The sequence below is a fragment of the Dreissena polymorpha genome, unplaced genomic scaffold, assembly GCF_020536995.1.
Source record: "Dreissena polymorpha isolate Duluth1 unplaced genomic scaffold, UMN_Dpol_1.0 chrUn046, whole genome shotgun sequence".
Classification (NCBI taxonomy): domain Eukaryota; kingdom Metazoa; phylum Mollusca; class Bivalvia; order Myida; family Dreissenidae; genus Dreissena; species Dreissena polymorpha.
Window position 1 is genome coordinate 113,111 of NW_026273360.1, and position 12,894 is coordinate 126,004.

General features: G+C 34.6%; 3 protein-coding genes across 19 annotated transcripts in view; 1 reads left to right on the forward strand and 2 right to left on the reverse strand.

The window, feature by feature from the left end:
* Positions 1-12,894, reverse strand: part of LOC127863837 (integrin alpha-V-like) — a 212,646-nt gene that overhangs the window by 65,250 nt on the left and 134,502 nt on the right. The gene's annotated exons all lie outside the window — the stretch shown is intronic.
* The window catches only part of LOC127863836 (uncharacterized), a 71,911-nt gene that overhangs the window by 36,912 nt on the left and 22,105 nt on the right, over positions 1-12,894 (forward strand). Inside the window, exons 4-5 of the mRNA XM_052403492.1 lie at positions 1,160-1,215; positions 10,228-10,411. Of these exons, the coding sequence (XP_052259452.1) occupies positions 1,160-1,215; positions 10,228-10,411 (240 nt within the window). The remainder of the gene's footprint in view (positions 1-1,159; positions 1,216-10,227; positions 10,412-12,894) is intronic.
* On the reverse strand, positions 4,092-8,892 carry LOC127863841 (uncharacterized). Of its 2 annotated transcripts, none has more exons than XM_052403512.1 (3): positions 8,482-8,889; positions 5,062-5,185; positions 4,092-4,174 (listed from the first exon to the last, which is right to left on the reverse strand). In XM_052403512.1, the coding sequence occupies exons 1-3, from the start codon at positions 8,801-8,803 to the stop codon at positions 4,168-4,170; spliced, it is 453 nt and encodes a 150-aa protein (XP_052259472.1). In that variant the 5' UTR covers positions 8,804-8,889; the 3' UTR covers positions 4,092-4,167. The 2 variants fall into 2 exon arrangements, with proteins under 2 accessions (XP_052259472.1, XP_052259473.1); XM_052403513.1 differs by lacking the exon at positions 4,092-4,174 and adding an exon at positions 4,602-4,735 and having other exon boundaries at positions 8,482-8,892.

The following is a 12,894-nucleotide window of genomic DNA, read 5'->3' on the forward strand; positions in this document are numbered from 1 at the left end:
TGCACCATTTCCATCAATTTTAGGGAAAACATTGTACCAAAAAGTTTCAAAAGTGAAGACACATGTTTAGCAGTTGACCCTCTGCCATTTTGAAACCCTTAGAATTTCATTTACTTCTTACCTGGTACAGTATAACCAATAGTGTTTGTGTGAAATGTTCTTGGATTTTCATGGGTCAACGTTAATGAACGTTAAAATCATCTTTATCAGTCATTATGAAAAAATCCAGGAAATTAAGATACAACAAATATTACAAACTTTATTAAAAATGTACCAAAATTCATGTGAACGAATTTAAATGAATCCAAGTTTCGCGGTTAACAGAGTTCAAGAGTTTACGTGCAAAACTATTTTAAAGCAATTGTTTAGCTGTAGCAACAGTTTAACAATCAACCATGGATTTGGAATGTTCAGAAAATACTTGTCTGTTGGTTGTCTTATCCTAACTTCAGATAGTCACATGTTTTCTGCATGAAATTTTGTATTGTGTATTATCTGGATGAAGCTTAATGCTAAGAGATCCACAAAGAAGGTATTAAAGATCTTGTATTACTGTACTTTCTGGACAATAAGCAAAATTGTTTATTATACATGTCAAAAAATGAAATCCTAATTAAAAAAAAAGTTTCCTATTCTCTATGCATACCAAAGGTTTGAAATTACATAATTAACAAAAGTATCAAAATTAGTATAATTATTAACCCTACCTTATTTATTACTTTATTGCTTTGTCCCTGATTTATTTCCAAAAATTGTCCATCCCATGATAATGCAGTATTATAATGATTTCTTTTATACCTAATGATAAAATATGACATTTCTGCAGTGAAATAACAGCAGACATCTCACAGAATGTGCTGACATTTTTGGAGAGAAAAACAACAACAGCTACACCCACAGCTAGCAAAAATAAAACTGACCAATTTAAAATCCTTTTAAAATCTTTATACATGTACCTTATAAAGTTAATAAATTGTGATAACTGAAATAAACTATCATTGGCACTTTAAGTGTCAGTGTTTTTAGCATTTTTGTCTCTCCAAAATGCTGCTCAATGTGGAAAGTCTTTTGGTTACTGTTAACAGAAGTGTAATTGCAAATACTTGGGTATTTTATGAATTAGTTTAATTGAAGTTTTTTTTATGTTTTACTTATTAAGGAAAACGTCGAAGGAATGCTCAACAAGTGCAAGATAGCCATAGGGAAGAAACCATCGTAAGTTGTACCTTATTGTGTTTCACTGAAAATAGAAGTCATTTTAGACCATACGAGCCACTTTCTGGGAAAACAGGGCTTAATCCATGTACGTAAAGTGTCGTCCCAGATTTTCCTCTGCAGTTTGCACAGGCTAATCAGGAGCAACAGTTTCCGCCTAAACTTGATTTTCCTTTCGATGAGACATAGTTCAAACAAAACAATCCATACACACTTAGATGAGACATATTTCAAACAAAACAATCCATACACACTTAGATGAGACATAGTTCAAACAAAACAATCCATACACACTTAAAGTGCTGTCTCTGATGATCTTTTTATGCCCACGGTAGGGTGGCATATAGCAGTTGAACTGTCCGTCAGTATGTTAGTATGTGTGTATTTCAGTCCGTCCGTCCGAAAACTTTAATGGCCATAACTTTGTATCTCCCCCACTATAGTAGTTTTTGCCCTGTCTGTTGGTTGGTCTGTTGGTTTGTCTGTTGGTTGGTTTGCGCCAACTTTAACATTTACATAACTTTTGCAATATTGAAGATAGCAACTTGATATTTGCATATGTATCTCATGGAGCTGCACATTTTGAGTGGTGAAAGGTCAAGGTCATCCTTCAAGGTCAAAGGTCAAATATATGGGTCAAAATCGCTCATTTAATGCACACTTTTGCAATATTTCAATATTCAAGATAGCAATTTGATATTTGGCATGCATGTGTATCTCATGGAGCTGCACATTTTGAGTGGTGAAAGGTCAAGGTCATCCTTCAAGGTCAGAGGTCAAATATATGTGGCCAAAATCGCTCATTTTATGAGTACTTTTGCAATATTGAAGATAGCAACTTGATATTTGGCATGCATGTGTATCTCATGGAGCTGCACATTTTGAGTGGTGAAAGGTCAAGGTCATCCTTCAAGGTCAAATATATGGGTCAAAATTGCTCATGTAATGTCACTTCTGCAATATTGAAGCTAGCAATTTTATATTTGGCATGCATGTGTATCTCATGGAGCTGCACATTTTGAGTGGTGAAGGGTCAAGGTCAAGGTCATCCTCCAAGGTCAAACGTCATATACGGGGACATAGTGTTTCACAAACACATCTTGTTCAATATTGAAGATAGCAACTTGATATTTGGCATGCATGTGCATCTCACGGAGCTCAGCCAGCACATTTTGAGTGGTGAAAGGTGAAGGTGAAGGTCATCCTTCAAGGTCAAATGTCTAATATATGGCGTCTGTCCGTCCATTCAAAAATTTTAACATTGTCCATAACTTTTTCACTATTGAAGATAGCAACTTGATATTTGGCATGCATGTGTATCTCATGGAGCTGGACATTTTGAGTGGGGAAAGGTCAAGGTCATCTTCCAATGTCCAATGTCAAATATATGGCGTCTGTCCGTCGGAAAACTTTAACATTGGCCATAACATTTTCAATATTGAAGATAGCAACTTGATATTTGGCATGCATGTGTATCCCATGAAGCTGCACATTTTGAGTGGTAGAAGTTCAAGGTCAAGGTCGTCCTTCGATGTCAACGGTAAAAAAATATATATAAAAAATCAAAGCGGCGTTCTCATGAAGCTGCATATTTTGAGTGGTGGAAGTTCAAGGTCAACGTCATCCTTCAATGTCAAAGGTCAAAAAATAAATAAAAATTTCAAAGCAGCATTCCCATGAAGCTGCAAATTGTATTCCGCAAGTTATTATTAAACAGAAATCATTCTAAGTTCTAATAACCGTTCGATCCTTAGAATGAGTTCATATTGAAACACAAATAAAACATTTAAATGATAATCAAATTTTATTTGTCCTTGTTACACAGCGAATCGATGAATCAACATTTAATTACAATACAAATGTAACAGTTCAAATGTAATAATTCAAAGAATATTCATATAAAGCCACAAACAAAAGTACAGCAACATATCGAATATTCATACAAACTCGAAACATTTCATTACAAATTCAATAAATACAAACATACATCACTAAATTTACATTTAACACAAGTTTACCTTTATATATTTACCAAAGCACACAAAAACCTTAATCTCTCATCTGCAATGACTGAACTAAACAACTCTTAATTAATTACCATTCGCAATGATAAACCAATGTGCCTATCACTGAATAATCAATTACCATTAAACATGACTTAAACATATAATCTATACATATACATTCTGTACAACTGGCTTATTTTTTAAATGATTTAAAGATCAAACGATGATAACTTGTCAATCATAAGGGTGGGAAGGATTAGGGCAATAAAAATTATTTTCAAGTAAATTTTTAAACGCTGTGATTTCATCTAAAACAAAAACAAGTATGAAAGCTTCTTCACGGATACCGTGTGCACGAGATATTAAATAGACCAATCAGAAATAAGATGAGTGCATATCACCTGTCTAAAAATAGATAATCTTAGATAAAAATAGAATCTCTGACAACATGAACTTTTGTCAAGACAATTAAACATTTTAATTGTATTAAGATTAGCCAATTGTATTCCGCAAGTTATTATTAAACAGAAATCATTCTAAGTTCTAAAAACCGTTCGATCCTTAGAATGAGTTTATATTGAAACACAAATAAAACATTTAAATGATAATCAAATTTTATTTGTCCTTGTTACACAGCGAATCGATGAATCAACATTTAATTACAATACAAATGTAACAGTTCAAATGTAATAATTCAAAGAATATTCATATAAAGCCCAACCATAGGCCAATAAGAAATAAACACACATATAAAGACAACACATCACTAAACAAAAATTGCATGCAAAACAAAAATAATTAAAAAACATAGATAACAAAAACCAAATTATCTAATTAAGCGAAGCAAGAAACGAAACCATGCTCTGTTAAAGCACAATGCGTAACAAACACTAAAACAGTGCTTACCAGTTATTCTTGTAAACAGTGTATTAATAAACCACTACGCCTACATTCTGGAAATAGAAATATGAATACATTTGTACATATGATGTTAAAACATAATTCACAATTTTTCAGAAATAAAGCAAGCAATGTCAATCTTGTCTTCTAAAGACATATGCAAATATCTTTTATACGCGTCAGAGGACCAGTCACCTAAAAGCTGAATTTTTTCCGCTGATATATTTAATTTGAAAGCAAAAGAGGCAAAGCCTCTCCTAAAAGAATGAGTCGAGTATGCTCTAGGATCGACATCACATTTAGCAAGTACTTCTCGAAGCTTTTTGAGATAAAGACTATATGTGACTGGTCTTCCTGACTTCAATATAAATAGAGGCGATCCAGGTCCAGCGGGAATCTTACTAACCATATTCTTAAAAGCTGCCACAGGACATAGCGGAGAGTTCATGACAACAACCAATGGTGTAACTAAACACGTTGTCCAAACTGAATAGTTTTTGTCCATTTCATAGAAACCAACAATTTATTCTTATCAATAGAAACATCCTCTCTTAATAAGAACCTTTTATGAAGTAAATCTTCAGTCGTTGTAGGTACCAAATTTGATTTTCTAGCTAACAGAAAAAATGCAAAAACAAACAAGCACCAATAAACAATGTAATTTATATCAGACTTATCTAAAGCTAAATAAATTTTTAGCAATAATTCTGGAGTGATAGGGAATGCTTGTTTAATTTTATGACATTTTATTCTCGAAATGCCTTTCAACGTAAGATTCAATATAAATTGATTAACTTTTTCTAAAGGGAAACCAAGAAGTTGATGCATAGTACGTACTCCACTGACGTAATTTCTAATTGATTCGACAGCTTTAAAAGATCTACTTAAAAAATGTACATATAACTGCAATGTAATTGTAGAAGCCGGAAGGAAAACTAACCCGAAATGGCAGCAAAACAAAAGAAAAGATTCCCACTGGATCCTCAAATTTTTCCTGGATCCCTCAGCATAAGCCCTTCTATTGGATGCCTTGAGGTCATCCCTCAGAACACGTAATTCTCTGTCTGAAACAAACATACATACATGTAATTAAAGGGATCTTTTCACGCTTTGGTAAATTGACAAAATTGAAAAAAGTTGTTTCAGATTCGCAAATTTTCGTTTTAGTTATGATATTTGTGAGGAAACAGTAATACTGAACATTTACCATGGTCTAATATAGCCATTATATGCATCTTTTGACGATTTTAAAACCTAAAAATTATAAAGCGTTGCAACGCGAAACGATTGAATAATTTGGAGAGTTCTGTTTTTGTCGTTAAATTTTGTGAAACTACGAAGATTGCTTATATAAGGTATAAAATACTTCAAGTACATGTACTCGGCGGAATAGCTCAGTACGCTAAAGCGTTTTTACTTCAGGACTCTGGCAGGACTCCAGGGGTCACTGGTTCGAAACCTGGTCCGGGCAATGTTCTTTTCCTTTTTTTAATTTTATTCTTGATTTTTTACTAGAGCTTTTACGATCCAATGTTTACATTTATCGATATAAAGCATTTAATGAATACGTTAAAAAATGCCAAAATCTGTGAAAAGGCCCCTTTAAGATAACTACCAATTATTTACAAATTCAAAGTCTTCTTTTCGAACAAAATGTTCATTCAATGCAATATCTTTTGTACAGTCTTCAAATAGATTGGCATGTCCCTCATTTAAATGCCATCTAGACAGATAATCTGCTAATCTGTTATCAATGCCTGGAATATGTACAGCTTTAATTTCAAATTCATACAACGCTGCAAAAAAGGTTAATTCTCTTAAACACTTTTGCATAAACTGACATTTCGATTTTCCAGAATTTAAAACTAAACAAACAGCCATATTGTCACACTGTACCATAATTCTCTGTTTTTAAATTTCATGTACCACAAGTGCACACACACCACAATTGATAACATTTCTAAAGCGCTTATGTGCAAGTTTTGATTGTGTATGGTTGTGGGGAAAATTGCATGAAAGTAATGTCCCTGTAGATATCCACCACAGCCACTTAAGCAAGCGTCACTAGAAAATATATCGCCAGGAGTAGACCATGTCTCTGTTGAAATGACTGAAATACCATTATATAATGGTAAAAATGTTTTCCACCAATTCAAATCCTGTTTCACATGAGATGGAATTATATGAGAATTAATCTCAGAGTTCACCACATATATCTCTCGAAGCCAATTCAGTAATCTGTTTATGTATACACGACTGGCTTTGACACAAGCTCCTACAAAATTAAGCTTGCCCAACAACTGTTGTACTTCTTTCAAAGAAGCAACTTCCTTATCTAACCACTCATCTACTAATAACAATATTTCCTGCAACCTATCAGCAGTTATTTCCATAGTCATTTTAACTGTATCAAACAAAACGCCTAAGAACACCATTTTAGTACAAGGTTCTACTGACTTATCTTTGGCTTCTTCTAACCCACACTTTTGTAATACTGTCTCTAAACACAAATAAGCAAATTTTGCATATTCTTTCCTCTCAGCCCCTGCAAAGTCATCAAGATAATTTAAAATTATCACACCAAGCTTTAACAAAATGTAAGCTACAGCGTTTGTTACTCTCTGACAAATATAAGCTGCAGATCTAAGACCCATTGATAACACAGTATCACAAAAAATATGTTTTTTATAAATAAATGATACTAAATTGTAATCTCCTGGACATATATTAATTTGACGATCTTTTTTAAACAGCAAACAACCTTTGCCTTTTGATTTAATCAAGCTACACATATCATCTATCTTAGGAAACATTAAATTTATAGTGTCCCCTAAATATTCTGATTTTGCTATACAATCATTCAATGCCTCACCTTTTGGGAAACTCAAATCTAAAATTATTCTTCTATTGTTAACATCTTTCTTGGGGACTGAATTTAAAGGTGATATCTTTAATTTGCTGCTAAAAGGATTAGATCTAAATTGACCTAATATAGCATTATATTGCTTCTCTGTAGTCAAAAAATTTAACATTTGTTCTGGAAATTCATTGCAACCTTTATGATTAAAATATTTCCAAACAGGAAGTGTGTTTTCTAGTATGCTATCACATCCTACTGCGCCAGTTGGAAAACCATATTTCAACAATTCACACACAGTTTTGTCCGTATAATCTTGTAACATTGTCTGCATATAAGCTGTGTTAATTTTGAAATTTACTGGGATTTTGCATCCGATAAAATTATATTTACCAGAAAGTTTTACTTTCTCATGAATCTCCACTTTTTCTAATGTTTCATTTACTGTGCCTTTTGTCCTGGTACAGATTTTACAGGATTTAGAATGTGAACATAAATGCTTATTTATGGTTTTTGTACATGATTTTGATTTAAAACAGAATTTTGGCAAGAAAGCGTCCAATATTTCATTTTCATCTTCGAACTTCTGCGATATTTTTGTGAGTCACATCACTCGACTGGGGCATTCTGAGGAGCATTCTGGATGGGGTAATTTGGATTGATCATTTTGCCAGCAGGTCGCACAGATGTGTAAAGCATATCTCATTTTGCCTTTTACTACGGCGGTATGGTCCGTTTTATGCTGGCATTTGTTTCTTTGATATGACGCACAAAACCAAACTGTGGACTCTTCTTTGAGTGGATTTTCAGCTTTTCTTGTCTTGAAATTAACATTAGAGTTCCGTTTTATGCTGCCATGACTTTTAATTAAGAATCTATTTAAAATAGCTATTTCTAGATATTGAAATTCGTCACTCCATTTCTTTTTTCCCAACTCAATTTCTCTCAATACTGCCGCGTAATAACATTTGAGACCTTCAAATTCATACGATGAACTTAGATAAAGAATTCGTTTGAGAAGTTCTAATCTCCCTTTTCTTTGAGTTCTATTTGTTTGTGAATCAGATATGATTTCCAACTCTCCAGCAATAAATAAATTGAGCTCTAGATCTTCGAACGATATATTTTTGCTGACAAATTCATATCGTAGATATGTATGAGGGTACCTTTGTGCGCATTTAACTTTATCCTGTGATTTTATTGCTATTCCTGATTTTCTGCGTTTATCTTTTTTAATTCTGTGCACACTTTCCCTGTCAGATTCAGATTGGGATTCTTCATAAGAACTAGTTGAATACTGTGCAGAAGAGGAAGATGAGCTATTAACTTCTTCACTAGAATCACTACTATCGGAATCTGATAACAACCCTAATGTAGAGATTTGTTTTTTAACAGTCTTTTTCAAATTGTTATTCTTTCTTAAGTCTTTGATGGTGAGTTTTTTTGCCTTATCTTTCTTAGTTTTAACATTAACAAAGTCATTCTGTAAAGAGTTTACTTTACCCTTCAGTGATTCCACTTTTGCCTTTTGTCTGTCTAGTTCCTTTTTCGTCTCCTGGAAGGCCCTTCTCCTGGTCAACTTTTCTTCCTCCTGCTTCAGCATTTCTAATTCTTCCTTCATCACCAGAAGTTGCTGTTCGTCTACTTCTTCGTCATCTGGCAACTGGAGGACGCCATATTGGTTAACTTCCGATCCCGCCATTATCTCTGAACTCTTTGTTTGGTTCGTCTCAATCCCTTCGAAGGCCCCTTCTTCTGTCTTTCCAGACGTGTGTAAAGATTTATAATCTTTTCTTCTTGTGTCCCTTTTTGATCGATTGCTCATTATTTACAATTTAAAATAACATTTACATAGAGACTATGTTTGCTAGGGGAAGCAACTTTCCCCTTTAAATTATGTGGTTACACTACACTCAATTGTCCTTTCATCGTTCTTTCCAATGTTTATAGAATGAATACGACAGAAATCGCTACTTGACAAAAGAATCCTGTTTACAACATTTCATACAAATAAACCGAAGTCACAAACGATAACAATGACTTAGAACCACAATAAAAATTGTTTTCAAGTAAATTTTTAAACGCTGTGATTTCATCTAAAACAAAAACAAGTATGAAAGCTTCTTCACGGATACCATGCGCGCGAGATATTAAATAGACCAATCAGAAATAAGATGAGTGCATATCACCTGTCTAAAAATAGATAATCTTAGATAAAAATAGAATCTCTGACAACATGAACTTTTGTCAAGACAATTAAACATTTTAATCGTATTAAAATTAGCCCATTTTGAGTGGTGGAAGTTCAAGGTCAAGGTCATCCTTCAAGGTTAAAGGTAAATTTAAAAAAAATCAAACCGGCACAATAGGGGGCATTGTGTTTCTGACGAACTCATCTCTTGTTACATGATATTTCTTATACATTTGTTCACCATTGTATGACATTTAATTCAATAGAGATTGCAAGAATTGTTTATTTTTTCATTGTAATTGAAAATATAACATAAGTATTTATTGTTTTGTATGGGCCAGTATTCTCAAAGCTTTTTAGTGGAAATTTTTTCATGTTAGGAACTCAGAAGTGTGCGTTTAAGGGAAACCTTGTAAGCACATTTGAATTTCCATAAATGTCATATTCGTCATGAAATTTTATATTTGTCCCTATGATACTTAGTTTAATGTGAAACCGGGCTTTTTGTGTCTAAAATCTGGTCACTGGTTTACTGGCATAACAATATTTTTTTTCAAATCGCTAATGTCATAAACAAAGGTTAGCTACCAAGGCCCATAGCAACGTCTTGTTCTGTATTTTAGCTGTGTTCTTGAAAAACAAAGCTTAAAGCGTGTGCGTCAAGTGCAAACCCAGATAAGCCTGTGCATACTGCAATGGCTTATCTGGGACAACACTTTACGCACATGCATTTATACTTCGGTCAAAATAGCAAGGTATTTTTCAGCCTCTTGTATCTCAATTACCAGTACATTCCATTGATCCACGTTCTTAACTGAGCTTAAAGCATATGCCTAAAGTGTCATCCCATATAAGCCTTGCAGTCCGCACACGCTTATCAGGGACAACACTTTCCACTAACGCTGGAATTCTTTTAAATAAAATTTCCATTAAAGCAGAAAGTGGCGTGCACAAGCTTATCTAGGATAACACTATATATACGCCCATGCATTTGCATACAATAATAGACATAAAATCGTACAGATTCACAAGTTCCTTATGTTCCCAAATCATTTCAGCAAAAAATGGGCGTCCCAATATGCAAAACTGGATGGCTCAAACCTAGTGTTCTATAAGAACAAGAAGGCATCAATTCCAACGAAACAAGACGTACACGGGAAAGTAGAGCAGATGGTCTGTCTCGTGAATTGTTCCGTGTCCAAAGACTCGTTCGACAAAACTAGCAAGAAAAACACCATAGTGGTAGGTCATCAAGGTTGTTGTTTTTTAACCAATTTGGTAATGGGGCCAGAGCTCTTTTGATTGGGACAAAGTGTGTTGTTATGACTGAAATTCGAAAATTGGTGTTTTTATGCCCCTGAAGGAGGGCATATACTGATCGGACCGTCTGCCTGTATGTCTGTCTGTCTTTCCGTCACACTTTGCATTTACGTTTCACATTAAGGATTCAAATAATGCTCATAACTTCTATGTCCCTTCACATAGCAACTTGATATTTGGCATGCATGTGTATCGCATATGTGGAGCTGCACGTTTTGAATGGTGATAGATCAAGGTCATCGTTTAAGGTTAAAGGTAAAAAAACATTATTAAAGCGGCGCAGTAAGGGGCATTGTGTTTCTGACAAACACATCTCTTTTTTTTTTTAAATAATTACAAATTGAGAATAAAAGTGTTTTCAATATTATATTTACCTTTGTTCTACTAAAATAGCTGGATTACAAGTTGACATTTATTAGTCCCCTATTAGTTTCTCCAGAGGGTACTATGGTTTGCGCTCTGTGTGTCTGTCAGTCTGTGTGTCACACGTTTCTGGATCATGCGATAACTTTAAAAGTTCTTAATATTTTTTCATGAAACTTGAAACATGGATAGATGGCAATAAGGACATTATGCACGTCATTTCATTTTGTTCCTACGTCAAAAATTCTGGTTGCAACAAATATGAAAACAAATAATTTTAATATTTTATTTCTGACAATGGTGGAACGAGTAGGGGACTTATATTGCTTGGCAATAGTCTTGTTTTTATTATGCCCCCCTTCGAAGAAGGGGGGGGGTATATTGTTTTGCACATGTCTGTCCGTATGTCCGTCCGTATGTCCGTATGTCCGTCCACAAGATAGTTTCTGGATGATAACTCTAGAACGCTTAGGACTAGGATCATGAAACTTCATAGGTACAGTGATCATGACTCGCAGATGAACCCTTTTGATTTTGAGGTCACTAGGTCAAAGGTCAAGGTCAGGGTGACCTGAAATAGTAAAATGATATCCGGATGATAACTCAAGAACGCTTATGCTTAAGATCATGAAACTTCATAGGTACATTTATCATGACTCGCAGATGACCCCTATTGATTTTCAGGGCACTAGGTCAAAGGTCAAGGTCACGGTGACCCGAAATAGTAAAATGGTTTCCGGATGATAACTCAAGAACGCTTATGCCTAGGATCACGAAACTTCATAAGTACATTGATCATGACTTGCAGATGACCCCTATTGATTTTCAGGTCACTATGTCAAAGGTCAAGGTCATTTGAAAAAAAGTTATTAGCTATTGTCATCACCTTGGCGTCGGCGTCCGGTTAAGTTTTGTGTTTAGGTCCACTTTTCTCATAAAGTATCAAAGCTATTGCATTCAAACTTGGTACACTTACTAACTATCCTGAGGGGACTGGGCAGGCAAAGTTAGATAACTCTGGCGTGCATTTTTACAGAATTATGTGTCCTTTTTATAATTAGAAAATTGAAAATTTGGTTAAGTAAAAAGTATACTTTTTGTGTTTGGGAATATAGCCGAATTTCGGCTATAAAATCGGGCCAAAAAAAACCCTGCCTAGGATCATGAAACTTCATAGGTACATTGATCATGACTGGCAGATGACCCCTATTGATTTTCAGGTCACTAGGTCAAAGGTCAAGGTCACAGTGACTCAGAACAGTAAAATGGTTTCCGGGTGATAACTCAAGAATACTTAGGCCTAGGATCATGAAACTTCATAGGTACATTTATCATGACTTGCAGATGACCCTATTGATTTTCATGTCACTAGGTCAAAGGTCAAGGTCACAGTGACAAAATACGTATTCACACAATGGCTGCCACTACAACTAACAGCCCATATGGGGGCATGCATGTTTTACAAACAGCCCTTGTTTAATTTAAAAAGAAAATGAAATTGGAAGCCTTCAATTGAAATCTTAAGTCAATAATTTGGGACACATTAAGTCTTTTTCAGATTGGGAATGGAGTCAAATGTTGAACCCAAATTTGATTTAAAAAAGAAACAATGTTGATTGTAGCGATTTTCACAAGCGGTTTGAGGTCTCAATGTTCCAACATATCTTCAAATCTTTTTTGGGTTTTTAGCTCACCTGAGCACAATTTGCTGATGGTGAGCTTTTGTGATTGCCTTTTGTCCCTCGTGCATCGTGCGGCGTCAACATTTGCCTTGTTACAGGCCAGATTTATTGTCCGATATTCATGAAACTTGCTGAGAAGATTTGCTCCAATAATATCTTGGACGAGTTTGAAAATGGTTCCAGTTGGTTGAAAAGCATGGCCGCCAGGGGACAGAGCATTTTCATTATATGGCTTTAGTAAAACTGTTAACACTCTAGAGGCCACATTTATTGTCCTATCTTCATGGAACTTGGTCAGAAAATATATCCCAATGATATCTTGGATGAGCTTAAAAATGGTTCTGGGTGGTTGAAAACCAT

Coding starts and splice junctions, on each gene's coding strand:
- LOC127863841 (XM_052403512.1), bottom strand. CDS start 8,803: ATGAGCAATCGATCAAAAAGGGACACAAGAAGAAAAGATTATAAATCT. Junction 5,186..8,481: donor AAAAGTGGAATCACTGAAGG/GTAAAGTAAACT, acceptor TGTTTGTTTCAG/ACAGAGAATTACGTGTTCTG.